The sequence below is a fragment of the Ammospiza caudacuta genome, chromosome 2 (assembly GCF_027887145.1).
Source record: "Ammospiza caudacuta isolate bAmmCau1 chromosome 2, bAmmCau1.pri, whole genome shotgun sequence".
NCBI classification, from domain to species: domain Eukaryota; kingdom Metazoa; phylum Chordata; class Aves; order Passeriformes; family Passerellidae; genus Ammospiza; species Ammospiza caudacuta.
In genome coordinates this window covers 26,407,816-26,429,809 of record NC_080594.1, presented here as the reverse complement: position 1 = coordinate 26,429,809, position 21,994 = coordinate 26,407,816, and the positions used below count along the sequence as shown (strand labels likewise).

At 38.1% G+C, this 21,994-nt stretch overlaps 1 protein-coding gene across 1 annotated transcript; it reads left to right on the top strand.

Moving 5' to 3' along the window:
- Positions 1-101: 101 nt before the first annotated feature.
- ATG3 (autophagy related 3) lies at positions 102-21,994 on the top strand. The gene is made up of 12 exons (XM_058825111.1): positions 102-258; positions 2,930-2,971; positions 6,123-6,172; positions 7,288-7,358; positions 9,081-9,188; positions 10,753-10,802; positions 12,668-12,749; positions 13,264-13,298; positions 14,037-14,192; positions 14,820-14,947; positions 20,395-20,463; positions 21,708-21,994. Exons 1-12 carry the CDS (start codon positions 187-189, stop codon positions 21,787-21,789), a joined length of 945 nt encoding a protein of 314 aa, XP_058681094.1. The 5' UTR covers positions 102-186; the 3' UTR covers positions 21,790-21,994.

The following is a 21,994-nucleotide window of genomic DNA, read 5'->3' as shown; positions in this document are numbered from 1 at the left end:
GCTGCGTAAGCTGCGGCCCCGCCCCGCCTTCCCGCCCTGCGCGCGCGCACCGTGCGTCGTCACGCGCGTGCGACGGGGGGCGGGGGGAACGTGAGGGGCGGGTCACGTGGGCGGCGGCCGCGGGAGCGCCGTGCCGAGGGCGGGGGGGCGGCCGCTGTTCGTCCGTCCGCCCGACCGACCGCCGCAATGCAGAACGTCATCAACACGGTGAAGGGGAAGGCTCTGGAGGTGGCCGAGTACCTCACGCCCGTGCTCAAGGTGCCGTCTGCGCGGGAGCCGGGGTGGGGAGGAGGGACAGCCATGGCCGCCCCCGCCTGCGGGCGCACTTTCCTGCATGAGCCCCGGGAGGCGGCTGTCGGTGCCCTTGTCAGCCGGGCCCGAGGAGCGGAGCGGCGCGGTGCCGGGCGGGCCGGCCCGGCCATCGGCCCTCATCCCGCGCTGGGATCGGGGGAACCCCGGCTGGCGCTCGCGTCCCGCAGCGGGGGGAGCATCTGTCTGGGAGGGGCGGGCCTCTCGAAGAATAGGTGTTGCTGCTCCTGCTGCTCAAGGAATGATTTACACGTGCTGCCGTTTTCTGTAAAAGTCACGATAGTTTTACATGGTTGTGTGTCCAGGAATTGAAATCCGAGCGTACAGACAGGCTTGAGCCTGGTTTCAGGAATTGCGTTGCAATGCTTATTTTGGGTAAAGGGCAACTTTTTCAGCTGACATAAAAAAACACAGACTAAAACAACAAAATTAGCCACACCTTTGTTGTGTGAGCAGGTTTTACATAGCCAGCTTATTCCTGTGTCAGAATTACAGTATTAATATACAAGCCTCTGTCCACCAAAGTAGGTGAGAATAGTAGAAATGAGGCCCAATGGGGCCATTATAAAAGTAGGCAGCACATCTGTTATAGGTCCTGTCACTGCATATTTAGGTAGAAACAAATTACGGTTTTCTGCAGTTGTGAGACTACATCCCATTCTCTGACTCTTATTTGCAAACAATTTCTTATATAAACCCCAAATCTGTATACAAGTGCTTAACTTGGCAGCAGTTTTTTCATTACTGATTTTGATGCTTCTGCATGCTTTTGAAAAAACCTCTTGTTTATGACAGCAGTCTCTCTGCCTGTGGCTTTGTGGTTTGACCTTTTATGTGCTTTGCACCCTGCAGCTTACTTCTCTGGGTAGATAGCCGGGACAGTCAATTATTAATTGAACTTGTCCCTCTGTGGTGTTTGGGATACTCTTGTCTGGTCCTAGAGTTGCCCACCAATGTGAAATGTATGGGTTGCAGTGAAGTTGTGCCATGGGAAGATGAAGTGAGTTGTTCAGTAGTACAGTTGTTCTGGCACAGCTGTTGTAATAGTGGATGAATTCTTGTGTCCAGATGGATTACTGGGAAGAGGCAGCAGTAGAAACTTCCAGAAATGGAAGGTGTTGATATCATGTGTATAAGTTCCCTTTACAAGGGGGAAATACTAAATACTCCAACTTGGTAATTTTTGAAAGAAACTAGACCTGTGTCTCTCACAATTGAAGAATTTACTTACACAGAAAAATGAGCTATTTACCCTCAGGGAACAGAGGGTGGATACTTGACATGTTTTCTTTCTGTAATTCCAGAGACACAAGTTTGTGCATGTTCCCTACTGCTTATGGTTCATTTTGAGGGGAACCAGTAAGTTGTCTCCACTATGGTGTTGCTCAATATGTTATTGGGGATTCTGAGTTTTATAGCACTTGAAATTACTTTGATTTCAGTCACCTAGCATATTCTAATGTTTGTAGAGCTGCTATTTTCCTCATCTTTGTCTTGTTCTTAAGCGTTTTTTCCTTAGAATTTAGGCAGAAGGGCAGTAATCAGTACGTATGAAGCAGGTGTGCTCCTTTCATTTTCTGTAGCACAGGTGATAGTGTACACTGTGAGAAGGAATGTGAATAACCAAGTTTAGCTGGGGCTGCTTTTGCTCAGTGTTTTCTGGCTGATTGAATATGGTGAGGTTGTGGCTGGGAGCAAGACATGTTCAGTTGATGCTTTTCGTCTAGATAGGGGGGAAAAATAGATTCCTTAGGGCAAGAAGTCAGCTGTGCCATAGTGGAAATTGCATTCTCTGTCAAAGGTGGTTTTGAGTAGCTCTAATGCTGAGGAACAGTAAGATACCTTGGTACTTGAGTTTTTTCTGAAGAAACAAACTACCAGAAGTCAAAACATAATACACTTCATCTAAATTTGAATATGACAGAAGATATATTATCCTTAAGCTTCATAAATGTTGCCTTTAATGCTAAAGTACTTAATTTCTCTTAGGCAGAATAAGTCTGGTGTCTGCTCACCATGTATTCATCTATTCTTTCATCAACAGAACTCCCCACAACAATATGCAAAAACTGAAGTTTCCATGGGATGCATGATGAAAGCACAGAAAAGGGCATTAAAAGAGAGTATATTACTAAATCTTTGTATTTAATTTTTTCTAGCCCAGAGAAAAGTTGGTTTGGTCTTTCATTCATGACTTTACTTAACTGCAAAGCCTCATATTGATCTCATATTGATGCATTGCAATGCTGTTCAATGCCTAGAACTCTGGAGTCCTTGACAGTCTGGATCACCAATTCCAACTGATTTTCTGTTTCTTACTGGCAAATGTACTACTGAGTGCCAGTCATCTTTTCTTCCTTGTTGCTATAATTGGCCATAGCAAAAACAATTATTTTGTGTAGGTGATAATACCTCATAATTTGCAACAAGTAATTTCTTATATGCTAATGTAAGTTTCCTGTCAGTTGTGGCAGAGGTTTCCTCCAGGCTGATTCTGGACAGAACTGATTCCAAATAACTAATTGCAAAATGAGAGTAGAGAAGGTGTTTGTCTTTCCAGTAAAGTGGATTGTGTTGATTTGTCAGCAGTTCTCAAAATTTCTAAACTTTTCTCTTCCAGGAGTCCAAGTTCAAAGAAACTGGAGTAATTACACCTGAAGAAGTAAGTATATAGAAACCTAAATTTATTTTGAAAGTAATGATGCATTTTTTAATGCAAAATGACCATGTTAAACATATCGTGTCTTTGCCAATTATTGCTTCTTGAAACAATTTCCATAAAGTGAAATTTCTAAGTAGCCTTTTTTACTCTACAGATTGAAGTAGATCAACATAATTTCTCCTGAGACGGCATTAGGCATCTGAATGTGAGATGCTTCTTTCCTCTATTATGCTGTGAAAAGTTTGTAAAGAAGCTGGGTCAACAGCTCCATTTGTCATGGGGGTTCAGGACTGAAATGGGAATATATTGGTTTTTAAAATCTTTCTTCTGAGGAACTTGAAGGGGAGCCTTTATCTTTGGAACAGTCTTTGTTTACCTCTGTTTTTGTTTCTTCCAAGGCTCTGTGAAGATCATTTCATATATTTCTCCAGACTGTGTATCCAATGATTATTATTTTTCCCTCTTCTTCTCTATAGGCTGCTTTAGGCAGGTTGTATTTTGAATTGCTGCCAAGCAGTTGTATTTTTTAAGAACTCTAATGCAAAGAGCAGCAAACAGGATTTTTTCCTGGAACAGTAAGAACACTGACTGTGTTGAGCTATTTTAATTTTCCCTTACACTTTTTCTCATATTGAGGTGCTATTGATCTGCAAATACTTCATCTTTACAGAGTTCTAATTAAACAGTGTCAAGACTGTTAGGTAGAATGAAAAAAATAAAACAATAAAAAATCGTAAAGATGAGGTGGAAAAAAAGTGGAACAAATGATGACTGATGCAAGTAGATAATGTAGACAGAGATATTTTTCCCAATATTGGTGCCTCTATTTTTCTGCTGTGTTGCCCTGCAAGCAAACAGCCATTCTCTCCCTCTGACACAGAAGTACCACACAGAAAAACAGGCTTAGCAACATGGTGTTTTGTTCTGATAACTGTAAGTATGTGTGTCTATAAATATTCATATATGTTAAACAATGATACATAGTCTTTATTGTATATAAGCTAGAATAACAAAGTCTGGACAAATGCTCTACCAATACTTAATCCCTTTGTGGTTTATGGGAGAAGAATTTGCAGTAGCATTTTAAGAAAAGGCACCTTCTATAGAACATAGCAAGAACCACACTGTATTACATTAAACAGTTTTCAGGCTTTAAACACCACTAGGAATGTGAATAGTCCATGTTCTCTGTGTCAGATTAGATGCTGCTGGGATGAATAAATTGGATCCTTCAAAACAGTAGTCAAGGGAACCAGTTGTATAGGAAGATTAAATTTTTTGGTAAATTTAGATGAAGCTGGAGCATGGACCTGCTGATTGTCCCTTTGACAGTCTTTATATAGGAATGATTGCTAAAGAAGAATAATAACACTAGGATGTTGTCTTTGAATGAGTTTGGATTTCTTGGGTATTTTAGTCTGAGACACTAACTGGTGTATAGATTTTTGTGGGGTTCCTGTGGCTTGCTCTGAGGATGAATAAATTAGGGCTAAAGATGACTCATTAATCAAACTCAACACCTACTCCCTTTTTCACTTATCTGTGCACTTGATTTATTTTCAAAAAATTCTTGCCTGTCATGAGTTCTTACTAGTTAATACCTCCAAAAGATGACATCTATTTTAATTATGTGTGTGAATACAGGGAAATTGTGAAAATCATTCTCTTCAGGACTAGAAAGAAGATGTCCTAAAATTGATCTCCTTCCACTTTCTGGTGCTGATTTAGATATGTGGTAGCATTAGTGCTTGAGAAATAGAAAGTGAAACCAACGAGACAATTTTCCTGCCTAAGGTGAAAAAATGTAGATGAAATTTCAAATGCTGTTTTAGGGCTATGTATCTGTTAGACCCACAAACTACACTGGTTTTTCATCTTTCGTAATATATTTCAACATTGCTGTCACAAGCAGAGTTCCAATTCCTTGAACAGAGAATTTTAAATAATTCTGGAGTTTCATTTATGTTTACTATGTAAGAGATAACGAGTTTTAAAATTTCCATGTGTATTGAGAATCCTTTTTTAAAGGGTTCAGTTTTGCTGGAGGTTTCAGTTCAAAATAGGTGAAAGGGAAGCACTTCTGCAGAGATTAAGGCTGTTAATCCGTGTGCACTGTGGTGGTTTCTGCTGTGCTGATCCGCCTCCCTTTGGAGGACGCGGTGAGGAAATGGCTGTGACCTGCTGCAAGCCTGTTACATCACACTGCAGCAGCTCCTGGGCAGCTGGGGAGGGTGCTTGTGTAAACTGGCACTCCAACGCAAGAGAGCACCCGTAGCAAGAGCTGTGCACCTCATAGTCCACAGGGACTGCTGCAAAGCCCACAAAAATCACTTGAGTGCAGGCTTGCCTTCCTCAATTTATGCTTACAAAGAGAAGCCCAGAGGGTTAGGCTTTGCTGCATGAATTTTGAGTTTGTACACAAGTCTAGCATGACATTGCTGGCAAGTTCAACGTGACAGTATCACTTTGAAATAGTAATGCACTTTTATAAAAGGCTTCATCTTTGATACTAAGAACAAGCAGAGGGAATATTTTTAAAAACTATTTATTCAGAACAAAGTCACTGATAAGATTTTTAGTGTGCTAAGTAAGTGGTAATCCATTTTTAGTTTACATCAGCGATCAGCTATTACAGTGATGGTCATTATATAAAATCTGTGCTATTTATTTCTTTGTTGCAGTTCTCTCACTGATTCAGTGGATTGATGGTCTCACTTTTCTTACTGCAAAATTGTTTTGAACAAGGAAAGAGAGATAAACTTTTTTTTTACATTAAGCTCTTTTTTATCTTTGCAAAAGTTTGAATAGTGGCAAATAAAAATAATTTCTTTATTACAAAGTAAACAGTCTTACTAGGTGCAGATACTATTTTGGTTCTTACTAGACTGGCAGGTAGTATCAGAGCTTCTGAAACACTGAATTTGCTATGGTGCTTACTAAGCATGTCAGGTCAAGTTGATTTAATCTTTGCTTTTTCATGGTTAGCTGAGATACGGGGTTAAAACAAAGAATCTATCTGATTGAAGCATTTGTTAATTACACAGTTATTTGGTCAAAGGAATGTGGAACTGAAATACTAATGCTGAGAAAAAAAATTGAGATTGTTGCCTTTGGCCATATGTAACAGTGATTTTTTTTCCTGCCTTAACAGTTTGTTGCAGCTGGAGACCACTTAGTTCACCACTGTCCTACTTGGCAATGGTAAGGAAAATTCAAAGAATTGTAGAAAAGCTGTGCTTTGGTGTGTTTTCATTGGATCTAGTCATACAGTTGTCAGAGCAGTAAGTGTACTTTTCCAGTAAAACTTTTATGATGGCTCTATAGAGTTTACTAATTGCTGTATAGCAGTAGTTGAGATGAGGATTAACTTGGGGATTATTTGTTTGTTTTTCTAAGGTTTTAGGGGAAATAATCTGTTATGTACTGTGAATGCTTTTAGTGCTTAGCTGCAGTAGCAGCATTTCTCCCCAGGTTTGTCTGGGTGATTGAGAAAGCAAAGGCTCTGTGCAACTGGAACTGCCAGGCAGTAGCTGTAAATGGTGTATTTTGACAAGCATTTGCTAATAAATGTATTCAAGTTAGCCCACAGCAGTTCACTTTGTGCAGTGTTTGCCCTTAGAAATGCCTTCTGTTTAGTGCACAGTAAGGATGCAGATAAGGTGCTTCCTTATGTTTTACTGGTGTCCTGCATTATGAAACTGCTCCTAAATGAGCATTGTTTGTGCAGTTGGTGTCATCAGGGTCTTGCCTCTGTACTGAGCCTCAAATTGCTGAAGGAAAAATTACCCCTTTGCCACCTCCTTCAGAGAAAACATGATGTTGAGTCTGGCAGCAATTTGGAATGGGCTATTTAGAATGTTACTCTTATTTCAAACCAAAAACCACTAAAGACAAATGGTTTTGAGTAATGTGAAATTAAGAGTACTTAAGCACTAGTGACTATGGACAGATTTTGTATTTATAGAGGTCTATTTCTTGCTTTTCTGAAGCTGCTTTCTTCTGACATTTGCTACTTTGTTGATGCTGATCCTAGAAAATTGTATACAGAATAGATTATTCTGTCAACCTATCTTTGCTTGGCCATCTCAAGGTGAAAGTTTTTGAGGCATAAAATGGTTTTGATCTCAGAACAGTTAGGGGTGGCCAAGCTTTCTAACACCATACCAAATGTAGGTAGGGAAGAGTAAAGTCATAGCAAACCAATTCTGAGAATAGGTCAGGAGGATTATATAAAATGTTCCTGACACAACATGAGAATAGAAGGGTTCTTTTGTTTGCAGTTAACAAATTCTCAAATGGTGCACTTTATTTTACAGGGCTTCAGGAGAAGAACTAAAAGTCAAAGCTTATCTGCCAACAGACAAACAGTTTCTGGTAACTAAAAATGGTAAGCCTGAAATTTAAATATAAGTGTTCTTAGAATTGACAGTATGGTTGACTGTGCTGTCAGCTCTACCAATTGTATTGATAAGGGAAGCAAATACCTCACACTTTGGATGCTCTGGCTTTGCAATGTTGAAGAAGTATTTCCTGCACTCCTTAATGCTTTTTCTTAGACCACTTTATAGTAGAGTTTTATATGAGACATAAAGCTTGCCTTGGTGAAGTATAAATGAACTTTGAACATTATTAACCTCTTTGTCTTTGCTGCAACTCATGTTCAGTCTCTAAGGTGAAGATGTGTTTATTTTCCTCATTCCTTTGAAAACTCAGGCTATTAAAGTGTTCTCAAAATGTTTTTCATAGTGACACTGATACTTCTAATTCAAGTATGCAGTTAATGTCAATGCCCTTGTCAATTAGAATAATATAGATACAATCTTAAATTAATTTTTTTCGGCTTCACAGTTGTGTTTATATAGTACATGTGGTGACGACTTTTTAATGGATAAGAAGGATAACATTTTGGCACAACTGTGAGGAAATCTTTCAGATTTTGTATGAAAATGTGTCAAAGCTATTTGATGAAGCATTAGCACTAAAAAAGCCTGAGGAAATTTTATGCCCACAGAGGATTGTATTATATACATCGATTTTCCTTGCTGGCTTTTGGAGTCTTGCAGTGCACTATCATGTGAAAATTACTGCAGTAGCATTGGATATTCTCCTGACAGGGACCTCATGGTTTGATAGCCAACTGATCTGCTTTGTTTCTTTTCCTGCCTCTAGTGAGGTTCCTTGTTGCTCTGATCCTCTTGATCACATTCCAAAATAACGTGCTTCCTGCTGCTGGTGTCACATTGGCCTCCCACCTGAGTAAAAGTGGGCTGTAGTTGAGACTGGGAACCATCCTACAAGACCTCATTTTAGAAGTCTTTGGAGGACTTCACTTTGACTTTCACACCTCTTTTTATCCCTTTCTGAAAGATTAAAGAGCAGTTTTCAAATGCTGCGCTTCATGCAGCAGATCTATTTTTCTCCATGTTAATAGAAAGGAAGGAGGATTTTCTACATAGTGCCTGTTTACACTATTGGAAAATGCCTGATTTGCCTTGATCAGATATTCAGTCTTTCTTTGACTATTTTCTGAAAACGTTATCTAAATCTCTATTTAAATGGCTCTGTAATGCATATGACAGAAGTTAGACTTAATATCACATGAATTCTGACTTTCTAAACTTCTAGATGTTAAATTATAATTAGACATACCTAATGTATTGCTTAAGTAGCTGCTGCAAACTTTTAGCACAATTCTAAAAACTAAATGAGTTTGGAAAATTCATGAAAATCCAGGCAAAGTTGTCCTTAGTTGTTTACCAGTATGAAGAAAACGTACAAGTTCTTTCTAGTTGTTAGCAAATGAGAAATGAATTCTATTCTAATCCTTAAGAGATTGGATGAAACTGCTATAATACTTAACAGAAAGATGAACTTCTAAGGCTACAGCAATCATTGCATTTTACATTAAGTAAAATATGTGGTACAGCATATCAACATATTTTTGGAAGTTCATACTTTTGCATTTGAAATACAGCCATAGGATTCCTTAAATGGGGATATATGAAAGATTGGCACATTTTAGAAGGCCTTGTAGGACAATATCATGCTCTGGTCTGGTTTTGTATAACAATGACTGACTGCATTCTTTTTGTTTTGTCATTTTTTGTAGTGCCGTGCTATAAAAGGTGTAAGCAGATGGAGTATTCGGACGAGCAGGAAGCAATTATAGAGGAAGATGATGGTGATGGGGGATGGGTAGACACTTTTCACAATGCAGGTATTCAAGGTCTTGCTGCAGGCTTTGCATTTGGCAATCTGATTTTCAGTTTCCACTCTTAGAAAGTAAAATCTTTTTTAAATACATGTCTGTGTATCAGTGTGTAGTCTGGAGGAAATAAAGTTCTGTTATCAGCTACCCATCTGATTGGTACATGATGTTTAACTGTGTGGCTGTATATGCTTGAAACAGGCTCCTTTTTGGAGATGATGGCACTAAAGTTCTAGGAAATTATTTTAGAATATGGGCTGTGTAGTGACTCATTCCTTAGTAAGGAAATCCTGTGAAGATGATGTTAGTTTAAATTGTGGATGCTGTACTAAAAAGAAACATGTTAAGTTCAGAGATGAGAGTGAGAGATGATCCTATTTTACAATAAGCCCTTAAATGAGCTTATGTTTATAAAGAAGTCTAAAAAATACTGTTTATATGAATCTATCTCATTGGCTTTTCTAGTGCAGTGTCTTAAAAATACTTCTGTTTTTTTCTAATTGGCAGTTTTATTAGTTTTAATCTGTTTCATGATGTTCTATCATGTGTTAATAAAATTCTGTCCTTCAGTGATGTTTCTCCACCATTTCCAAAAGTACTCCTCTAAGTTTTTACTTTCTTTGGTGTAATTTTTTTTTACTGTAATGTGGAGAAAGTTCTCTAAATAGTTTGCCAGGGTGGGGAGAAAAAGGGTTGGAGATGCCTTTTTTTCTGCAGACATACATTTTTCATCATTGGCAATTCTTAAAGGTATCATAGTTCATAATTTCATGCCCCTACACCAAAGAAATAATTTGAAATAGCTTAATCATGTCCTTGAATTAAGTGTGCAGTATCCATTCCTGCTGTGAATAGATTCCTTGCCAGGTTTTTCGTTTTAGAGTTGATTGGTTTGGGCACCATGCAGTACAGCACAGCTGTAACACCCTGGCTAAAGCTTGCCAGGACTCCAAATGCTGTCAAATGAGATAAAATCTGTTTCCACAGCTGAAGAGTTAATCAGATAAATGTACTCTGTCAAAGCAGAATCTTGGCGTGTATCCCAAAAGGTCCTGTGTGAGAACTGCAGTACGACTAGAAGGGAGGATCTCAAGATTGGACACTTCTATGGGGAGCATCTCAAGATTGGACACTTCTATGATTTGGGGTTGTTTTATACCCTCACTTCTCCTCAGCTAAAAGCATTGAGTGCTCTGCTACATTTTGCTTTGTCATTGCTTTCAGGAAGCTCAGAAATACTCATAAGTGCCTGCCTTCTTAATGAAGCTGAGTTTCATTGTTGTGATGTGAGTGCCTCTCCTGAATTCACTTTTATGCAAAAATACCTTGAAATAGAAGTTCAAATTCACAGAGTTCTGTCACGGATTTTTTAAGACATGGCACATCTGTGCTGTGGCGCTCTGTGTTACTGGCATGGTTTGCTTAGGGATGTCCAGTACCGAATGAACAGCCTGCTGAGATGTGACTTGGAATGATGAGACGCTGCATTTGAAATCCTTGCAAACTCTTTCTATGCTGTTCTCTAACTAAGAACGAAGCTTTTTTTAACACAAACTTCCTGTTCAATTTACAGGTATAGTGGGTGCAACAGAGGCAGTTAAGGAGATTACACTAGACAGTAAGGTACTTGTTTCTCAATTTTTCTGATGCTTTATTACAGACCTGAAGGTAATAATAGTTTTACCAGTGTCAATCTAATACTCCAGTGCTCCCTGTGAAAGATTAAATTATACTTTGTCATGAATTGTTTTGCAGATGTACATTGACCCTCAGAGCCCGTGATATTAGTCTAAGCATGTGCATCTCCTTATCGCTGTGTTTATTGCAGCATTTGTCTTTTTGAAATGTCTTTAGCCAGTGTGGTCCTGTGCCAGGCTTCTACAAACTGAAAATGAAATTCTCTTTACACTGATGTCACACGTTTGTGTTCCAAGACATTAGTGTTTGGAAATCCAATGTAAAGAAATTTTTATGTGGAAAAGTAATGTGGGAATGTAAAGTATTTCTTTGTGATCTTCAACTATAGCAAGCAGACTTTGGTCCAGTTTGACAGGTTTATGCCCTTCAGTTTAGAAGAACTTTACTTGTTTAAATGTGTACATGTTAGGAAGTCCTCAGTTTCTGCATGTTTCCAAAAAGTCACTTCAGCAGGAAACAAACCTGAAATTTAAGTCCTCAGGAGGTACTTGAAATGCAAATGTATTGGCTGTCATGTTTAAGAAACATGAAGAAAGTCACAGAGACACAAAATGCTTTTAAAGATGAACTTGTATGGGGAGTTCTGTCCGTGTGCTGTGAGCATTCAAGAATCTTTGGATTCTAAAAATTAGGGGGAAAAAATGAGCGACCCTATGCTACTGCATAATTATAAGCAGCTCAAAATGCTATCGATTTGATGAACAGTGAAGTGCAGGTATTCCAAATGACTTTACTGAATATAGTAAAAATACTGCTCTTTTCACAAGCCAATAACATGAGGGTGGAAGAAGTACTCAAGGAATAACTTAAGTTGATCACTTTTTCTGCAAAACACAATACTTGCAGAATGTTATTTTGATTTATAACTCTTGTTGTGTGTTTTGCATTGGATTTTATTTCTGTTGTGTATAGAAAAACTTGCTTGCTTGTGGGGCCAGTCCAGGAGGACAACTCTTTCCTGCTGATGTTCTGATTGACAATGCACTTTGTTACTTAGTTTCTTACTGGTTTTGGTGGTTTGGATTTTTTAAATGAAAATCAGCTACCTCATGCTCAGAATTAGAGGAGCTTCTAACTGTAGTAGTTATTAGGAGTATTCTAAAATCTTTATGAAGTCTCTGTAAATTAAGACCTTTACTTTCTGAATGTCTTTGGCGTTGTCTGTCCATTGGATTCTATGCTATGCAAGGCCCAAAAGTTACTGGTGGGCTTGTGCTGTATTTGTTTCTGTTAGACTGTAATTCTTGCATTGCAGAATTATATCAAAATGTGATACCTTTTGTGATTCTTGTGTTTTAAAACAATTGTGGACAGGGCTCACAGTCTGGGAAACCAGGTGACACTTTTAGTCATATAATAGAGTTTATGTAGTCCCACAATGGGGAGGGGGTTGGACTCAATCATCCTTATGGGTCCCTTCCTTGAGATGTTTTATAACTGCTGCACAGTTGGCTGTGGGTTAGGACTTAAAAAAATCTTAACCTACATGTTTAGTCTTAGCTGTTTAGTTATTGCCCTTCATTTGGATCTCTTGATTGTTTAACACCATGGTCTCTTTTCTTTGTTTAGTAATTAAATAATTCCAGATTTTAAAGTCAAAGGAAAACTTTTTAAATGGGGTTTTGATGTCATACTAGGTCTTTGAAACAAGAATGAGTTATTAAGCAAATATTTGAGTTCAGTGTAGTCCAGTTTAATATTTCAGAAATTATTAGTTCAATTTTTTAGGGCTGTTAGGCTATGTAGATGCAACAGTCATTAAAGCAGTATTTTCAATTTAACTTCTAAAGGATAATCTAAAAATACCAGACTGTTCAGCATCTTGTGAAGATGATGATGAGGAAGATGAAGGAGAAGCTGCAGATATGGAAGGTATTTCCTTAACTTGGGTGGGACATATTATATTTCAGGTCTTTAACTAAAGCAATACACTCTAAAACACCAATCATTCTTTGCAAGGAATTCATGCTGAAAAATTTCAGTAGGCCTGTGCTCTTTAGCGTCCTTTGTATGGTTTTATTGATGCATGTTTACTCTAACTTGTGTACCAAAAACCTGACTGAATGTTAGTGACTGGAAAATTGTGTAGCAGAGCAGATCTAAGGGAGTATAAATTAGGGATTTAGCACAGCTTCCTTCCAGTTTCGTACCTACACTTAAACTCAATCTGCCTATATAAAATCACTGAAATATAGCTCCACCTACTTACTGTAGTCTTGGTCAAATTTGTGTTATAAAAGGGATAGTCTGGTTTGGGGATTGGGAAGGTTATCTGAATAAATCTTCTTTAGATACATGTAGATTTTTTTAAAGTAGTTGTTTATGAATGACAAATACAATAACTGGCTACAAGCTGAACACAGAATTTTATGGGTCTTCTTTTCAGAGTATGAAGAAAGTGGGCTATTGGAGACAGATGATGTGAGTGAACAGTTCTCTATCTTACCTGTTACAATATAGGCACAAGCAAAACAAAAATAATGATAAATGGCTGAAATAACAAGATTATGAGTAGTAGGGTTACTGAGCTTGCATTCCTATGGATTTGTCTCCTGCCAATCTGCTGCACTAACTTGAACCCTTGGGTCCTCAAAGATTTTTCCCATGAAATTTTCCTTGGTTTTGCTAATCCTTTTTGCTCTGCTTGTACACACAGCGCTGTGTTCACGAGAAGTTAAAAAATGCAGTGGTGGTTCTTGGGGCTTACACAGGGAGGATGAGTGGCCTGTAGGTTCACTAGATTACACCAATCCATCAGGCTTTTATAGAGAAAACAGAAGGCGTCATTATTTGTGGTACTATGCTAAGGTCTTCATGAACCTGCACAAACTGAGACCTTTGCCTTCTGAATTTCATAGGAATTGTCTGTTGTTTGTGAAAGAAGGTGGGGAGTGTAACAGCATAGCTGCCTACTTCCTTACGAAATCAGACCTTTTTTGAAAAGTAAAAAAAAAATCCCCAAAAATACAAAAAAAAAACCTTTTGAGGAAGAAACTGATGCTCCTAATTTAGAAATAAAACCAAACCATAAGTTAGGGGTTTTTGTACCCACTTAAGAACATTATTAAAAGTTTTACAGTTTTACATAACTACTTAGAATGGGAAAGGAGGGAACTCAAGCAAGATTATTCTAATCTTGTTATTTTTACCTTGAACCAGGCAACGCTTGACACACGACAGATTGTAGAAACTAACAAAACTAAAGCTGATGTTGGAGGGGAAGATGCTATTCTACAGACTAGAACCTATGACCTCTACATCACTTATGACAAATATTACCAAACTCCAAGGCTCTGGTTATTTGGATATGATGAGGTATATCTATTTTGGATTTTTCTCCTACTTCTGTGAAATTAGGCTCACTGTATTAAATAGACTATTTTGTTGCTTATTCGCAATAGAAATGTAAAGGAAAAAATGGTGAGAAAACCATTAAGCAGTATAGGCTTGTAGGCAGGACTTTTATTGTACTTGGAGTAAGTTGGAACAAGTCACTGAAAACTGCACGATAACTGAACACATTTTGAAGGAAGCCACTGGTGTTTTTGTTAGCACTGTAGAACTGGTAATTACCCCAGTAAACTCAGTCAGGTAAGCAGGTATGTCTTTTCATCTCCTTCTGAAAGAAAGGAATATATAAATAGTTCTTCCCTTTAATCACTACGTTTCTTGAGTTAAAGTTGGGTAGGGCCCACTGCTCAAATACCCAGATGGGATACACAGTTGGTTTTTAAATATGTTGACCACACCACTCAAAGGAAAATCTGTGCAGTACTATTTTTATACCATATGGATTTTAACACAGTTCTGTCACTGTACCTTCAGAACATTTATATTTTAGATGCCTGTAATTTTTGGGGTATCATCTGTTACTGATGTTAGAAAGGAGCAAGATTCTTTGTTAGTAACGCTTTTGTTCTCGTGTTCCTTGTTCCTCTCTAGCAGCGGCAGCCTTTGACAGTAGAGCATATGTATGAAGATATTAGTCAAGATCATGTCAAAAAAACAGTGACCATTGAAAACCATCCTCATCTTCCTCCACCTCCCATGTGTTCAGTTCATCCATGCAGGTAAGTCTTTGTTTCTGGTCTGATACAGCCTGCAGATACAAGGCACTTCACTGCTCTTGTTAAGGTTTTTTTCAGGTCTTCTGGACATGTATCTACAATTGGCTGCTGTAGTGGCCTGTTAGCTTCTGAGGCAGTATGAAAGGAGGCAGTTATCTAAGTTCATTCCACTGCTCACTGCAGTGTGTTCTGCAGTTAGCACTGTCTTCTCTGATCAACTTACTTTTTTAACTCATCTTCCCTATGTACTCCAGGAGGTGGCAGACTACCAGAATTCCATGAAATAAAGTTTTATCCTTTTGTCTACTTTTAGGGGAGAATAGAAGTACAGTGTATACTTTTGACAGATGAAAAGGCTATTTGAACATTAAATAGCAGTTTCTTGTTTTATGCTAACTACCTCCTGCTCCCCCTTAAATTTTGCCCTGATTAATAGAGAGACTGTGATTGTATTGTATATAACAAAACCAAAGTATTTGTTGAATACAACTGCAAAACACGGTTGGTTTTTTTGGGTATTTAGTGTTCCATTTTCCATGTTTCTCACCCAAGACATAAGGAGACTGTAGTTTGAGTCTTTGAAAGGTGCATCTTGTCTTAGATGTCAGCCCTAACATCCTCTTAGGTGTCTTAGTGATACAGAGCCAGTATCTGAAACAGTGTAACTCTTCTTGACGGTATGAAGTTCCTGTAGGTAAAAATCTGGGCTTTTACCTTTAAGAAAATCCTTGTATGATTGCATAGGTTTAAAAGAAAAAAATTAGAGTTCAGATTGCCAGTTTAAGTTTACTTTCCTTTGACTTAAAAACTTGGGCTATCCATGTCACTAGCTGTGTGTCAAATAATCAACTTGTTGACCAGCTTGTGGTCATTTCCAGACTTAAAGCATTCTTTGAACTCTGAGCTTCTGGCTTAGCATTTATTTGTTCATCAGTCTTTAGAGAAGAGAGCAAGGGAACTTTGCAACAAGTATTTTATGGCTAATTTTGGTCTGAAGAGGATATATATTCATGTGCTTTGTAAATCTGTATGTTTCTTGCAGATCACAGTTCATTAGCTGCTGCTTTTCAGAAGTGTTTGCTTTTGCCAAGCAGTCTACATACATATGGACAATACATATGGATAGTATTGAGCAGAGAAGCCATTATACTGGGAAGTAATTTTTTTCCCTCTAGTGGTCTAGTTGAAAATTTTGGAGTAGTAAAATTTATGCTTGATCTTTAAATCATCAGGTTTAAGTCTGCAATAACATGAGAATGTCAGTCTGGGTGCTCAAGAGTAATACAAGAAGCAGAACTGGAAGAACTGCAAAGCAAATGATAAAGAATAGAACATAAAACAACATAAGGCCTCTGTTAATCTGTGGGACCACCACATGTTGAATACTGGAGTACAGCTCTGGTCATCTGTTCTGTAGTCTGTGAGGTGAAAGAAGACTAAAACTGGGCAAGATATGGAGATCCGTGTGGGATAACTAAAGTTATATAGGTCTTTCTCATAAGAAAGGATTGCATAATCTCTGTCCCTTAATATTTGAAAAAAGCTGAGCAGGGAGTTATGATATTGATGACCATCACTATGAATGACACAGGAGGTGAAGTAATAGGATTTAAGTTTTCTTCTAATAGTGAAACTGGTGGCATTGAATGCTACTCTGATGACATTTTCAAAGCCAGAAACGATTCATTTCTGCACACACCACCTAACTAAGTTCTTATTTAAGCAATAGTATGTTAATGAAATAAAGATTTGTCAAAGTTTAAAGTATAGTTACTAGAAGGGTTCAGAATAAGAAGGTCCCCAGGTACTTTCCAGTAGTATGCTAGAAATGCAGTTCTAGTAGTGCTTTGGACAGAGCATTTATGAGGTGCTTGTTCCAGCCTCTTTATTGAGCATGTACTGTAAAATAAAAAGGAGAACCAGGTAGGTCTTTGGTTTGAATCCAGAAAGGTGTTCTTATGATTTGTACCTTGTATGAACAAACAATCTCAACCTGTTAGTGACTTTGACTTTTTGCTGTCCGAAGAATTTTGGACAAAAAATGGATGTATCTTTTTTGTGCAACTAGTGTTTTTGATGGAGTGTCAAGTGGGAGGAATGTAGGAGGTCTTAATAGACTGACTGGGAAGATGATTAATAGGAGAAAAGGAAGAAAAAAATCCTGAAGCCAAAATTTAATTTACTTTCTATTTGCTGGAAGCCTTGCTAGTAAATTGGTTGGGAAGAAGCTCCTGTTGATGTGTATTTGGAGGGCACTCTAAGAGCAAACAAAGATGCAGAGATATTTCAGCATGATAGCCCTCACTGACTAGGTAAAACTGTGGGGTTTATATTGGGCTGTGGCTGCAATTTTATCTGCTTAATTTTAGTTACTACTCTGCAGAGGTGTTAGCAGTGCACTGCTAATCTCTGCATTTGGGTTGAGTCTCTTCACAGGTGAGAGCTCTGTGGTCATGTTTTTACTTCCTCTGAAGCCAGTGAAGCGCCAGTTCCTTTGTTATGTAGTCTACACTTACGCTTGAAGGAATGGTTTACATCATGAGACTTCTTTTAGCTTTAAGCATGAAAGAGATGATTGATAGTGAGGTGAAACAGGTCTGTTGCAAGTCTTAAAAATGGAGGAAACTGTTGCCCTTCTCAAAGAGTGATGTCATGGATCTGCAACTGCTTAACACTGGAAAGAGTTTAAAAGGTACTGTTCAGGCTGTGAAAAAAGAGGTTAACAGCATATCTAAAATGGAGGTTTTAAGAATGTTTTCTTCTTTTCCAAGTAAGCTGTTATATTTTTTTCAAATTGGTAAGGCTAACAGCTAAGAAGGTCTGGGCTTCTGGATAAAAACCAATAGCCAAACTGTTGCTTTGTTTTTAATTCAGCTAGGAGCTAGGAGTGTTTAGTTATATCTGCTGCTGTTGCTTCCCATCATGTTATATAAATTGTGTAATGTAGGATATTTGTATGATTCCAAACATTTTTATTACAATGTTCATATCCTCGTGTCAGGTGTCAGAGAAAGGAAAGAAATGGCAGTAGGATGCCACTGTCACTGCTTGGGATAACTTCTGTTTTGAGTAGTTAGTGAAAATTGTTCATCTTAACAGCTCTTCTGTAAGCTGTAGTTTTTGTTAGCATTTTTATGATACTGGGAGGAACTTAGTCAACTTCCTCATTAATTGCTGTAAGCTGCTTTAATCACAATTGTCAGCTTTTTCTTTGTGTGCTATGAAGGGACTATCAAACAGGTTAACTACTTAACACATTTACAATTAAATTGTAATTTCTTGCACTGATTCCAAGGACTTATTTGTCTCCATTTCAGAATAGTGATAGGCTTCCGAACTCTTTTTGCTTCTAATGTGCTCTAAATATCTGCAGGGAAAGATTTCTAGATAGCAGGATATTTTAGATCACATTTCTTCAAAAGTTATTTATTTCCTTTTTGTAGTGTATTTATATATTTTATGCTCTTTCCTCCAAGTTTTCTTACAGAAGGAGCTGAAAACATGAAACAAACTTTATGAAGTTTATAAAGCACCTGCAAAGCTTTTCATGAGTAACTGTATGACAGCAAGAATGACCATTACTCTGTGGCCATTATAGAATTTGAGGTACTGGAATAGTTCTTAAGAAACAAAAAAGAACAAATGTAATTAAGATGTATGAAGTTGAGTCAGAATGCTGTTAAGGACTTCTAATGGCTGCATGGTGACCTGTATTCTGTGCCAGTAAAAAAAACAGTCCACAGTTATGCATAAGGTCAAAACTTAGGTTTTGGCAGTGGCTAGTTTCCTGCAGAGAAGCAGCTGGTCTTGGCACCTGAAATGGCATGTGTTCTGCAGGGCATCATGGGGATCCAGAATTGGAATCAGCTCTGAGGGTTTGTTGACTTGCAAAGACCAACAGTAAATGACAAATGCTGACCTTTAATATTTCCCCAGACTTGCATGTTCCTGTTTACAGTGTGTCTTGGTAACTTTGCAACAGCTTCCTTCCTTGTTTGCAGCCACTGGCAGCATGATAACTTTGGAGGTAATTACTGAATGCCAGTTGCTGCTCCGCTGTGTAGATTGTCATACTGGTATCAAGGCATGGTCAGAAAGTTATGCAAACTCAGCTTCCCACTCATCCTTCTTTTGAGCTGGCACTTTGGTTGTTTTGGGATGGGTATTTTTAAACTACTGCTGCTCACTTAGCTGCAGTGCTGTGTAGATGGACACCCACAGCTGTGTATTATATCACTGGTGAAGACTACCTGCAGAATCCTCTGTTTCAAACGAGGTTGAAGTATACATAAAAGTAAGATTATACAGCCTGGGAGTTTGTGTTAAAGGTACATAAATAAAACATAATTTAACATACAGTGGTTCTCCCCTTTGATTTGATATGTTCTTCATCCCTTAGTTTATGGGATACAAGAACTGCTTTGAAAACAAGAACATTACTTCCAAATTGTAACTGGTCATTAAAAGTTTTGAAGTTTTTATCATTAAGGATATTCAAACTATAGCAGACAAGTTAAGGATATTCAAACTATAGCAGACAAGTTTTAGCGCTCAACACTGAGTGATCTGTTCTAGTTAACTTCTCGTTGAGCAAGGAGCGCTTTAGACTAGACAGTCTCTTCCAGCCCTGGCTATTCTGTAATTTTGTGTTGCATTCCCAGGATCAGCTTTTTGCACAAATGCTGTGTGGTTGATAGCAGATCTGAGATGTCACTGATGAGAAGGTAAAAACTCAATGAGCTGAGAAGTGTTTATCCTTCCCTGTAGTGCTTTACAATAATAGAATTACAGGAAGAAGCTAGCTTAGAAACTGTTGATTTGCTATAGAACCCAAGTTACCACCAGAGAAAGTTTCCATACCCTAAACCATTCCTAGAGCAATAGTTCTGAATTGATGCAGGGTTGATTTAATCTGCCTTTCCTAGGAAATTAATTGTTTTAGTGTTTTAAACCTCTTCAAGGCTTACAAGTTTGAGTGCGGCAGAGGCAGCTAAAAATGATACAGCAGTTTCTAGACATCATCTTCAGGGGCATCTGGGAACTTCTGGTGGCTGGCTGCTGGTCAGTATTACCTTCTAGGGACTTACCTGGGGACTTTATTGGCATTTAGCATTTGAAAGTTATACTGGTGTCAAGCGGTATGCATTCACTCTAGTGGCACTCTACATTAGAGCATGCATTTGACATAGGGCATTGAGTCTACATTGTAGCATACCCAGTTTTGGCTTTCTGTGGGAATGTAAGGAGCTGTTAAGTAATGTTACATTCGTCATTTAATGTTAATTTTGAGTTACTGTTGCTGTTTTACTTTCTCAGTAAACTGAAAATTTCATCTTGCTGCTTCTGAACCTAATGGTCCAAAATTATTTAATTTGCACAAAACCTATTCATCCTGATGAAGAGGGAGTTGCCTCTTCCTTAAAATGTTTTGTTTCTGATTTATTTTTCAGGCATGCAGAAGTCATGAAGAAAATAATCGAGACTGTTGCAGAAGGTGGGGGAGAACTTGGAGTTCACATGTATCCTTTTTCATTATTACACAGATTCTTGGACCCTTCTTGCAGTGTAATGTCTGTTACCTCAAGGGTCATAAGCTGAAGCACAATTATGTGTGAAAGCAGTGAATAGCAGCTTGGGGTAACACTTGCTGGAGTTCTGGCATCAGCTCCTTTGTGCAAACAGACTCCATTAAGTGTTTGGGGGAACATGAGGTGGGGTATGGCAGGAGCACTGAAGAGGGCAGGTAGGTTTGAAGGGACAGGATTGAGCCCTTGTTTGTAAAGGTGTGAAGGAGGTAGCTGTGAGCATCCAATGGAAGATGCCACTGTAGGGAAGGTGAGACTGGAGTTCACAGACTCCATCCACTGTGTAGTCACTGCTTGGCAGAGCAGCTTTTGTATTAGATTTTAATCTGAAATTAATTTCTGAAAGGTGTAGAGGTCCCACTATGCTCTCTTCTGCATGTGAGCAATATCTTGGTTAAACAACGTTGCTGACAAAAAGCAATGGAAATCACTTAAACTACTCTGAACATCAATATCAAATGCCTCACAATTAAAATTTTCTTTCAGGAAGCTGAATGATCTTAGTTATGCTTTGTAGTAATCAATAGTATACTTTCTGACTAGAGCAACCTCCATGATAAAAGCAAGTATGTCCTTTCAAAAGTGTTCTTTGCTGCTGTAGGGCAAATAAGCAGGAATTACTGAGCAGCTAAAGGTCTTGAATCAGTAAATTCTCATTTACTGTATGAGTTGAGACTTGCTCAATTTGTGCAACGAGCAACTGGAACTGAACTGGAAAATAACTTGTCTGTCATGGTTGTTCAAGTTTCCTAGTCCTCAGTAGTTGCAGGTAGCTTTTTTTTTTTTTCTTGTGTTTCTTTTTTTTTAATCACTTAACAAATTGGGACATTTTTAGCATTTCTTTGCTCATTTTCATACATCTTCTCTTTGTGAAGAAATGGTCTGTGAGACTGTTATGTCAAAACAGTTGGGTTTACTTACATCCAATACCAACGTAACTTAATAGTAAATTGAAAGTAGTGGTTTCTATTAAATTTTTAGTTTCCTATCTGCCTCTTTCCCACATGGACAGAGACTTTAGCTTGTAATTATTCAAGATACTTCAGACTGCAAATTCAGGCCCAGCAAGCATTTGAAAGTGGCATATACAAGGGAACTTTTCTCTGCAAAGAATGTGACTTCTGCTTTGTTTTGCTGGATTTCTAGCTATAGAACATTTTCCTTAATAAGAAACTCAGGTACCTTCTTATTTTCTTGAAATTTGTACAGGCGGTCATTCCAACGATAGAATACGACTACACAAGGCACTTTACGATGTAACTAAAATAAGAGATGTGTTCCTCTAATTATCAAATCTTTTTTTAAATAACCCATCCATGTCACTTATACAACATTATACACAATTTCTGTAACTAATCTTTTATCAACTTGATGCATTAAAATAAAATGTTCCATTACCAGCCTTTTTAATAAAAATCTGTGTGTAATATAAATAAATCACTTTCATTCCAGTACAGATGCTGCA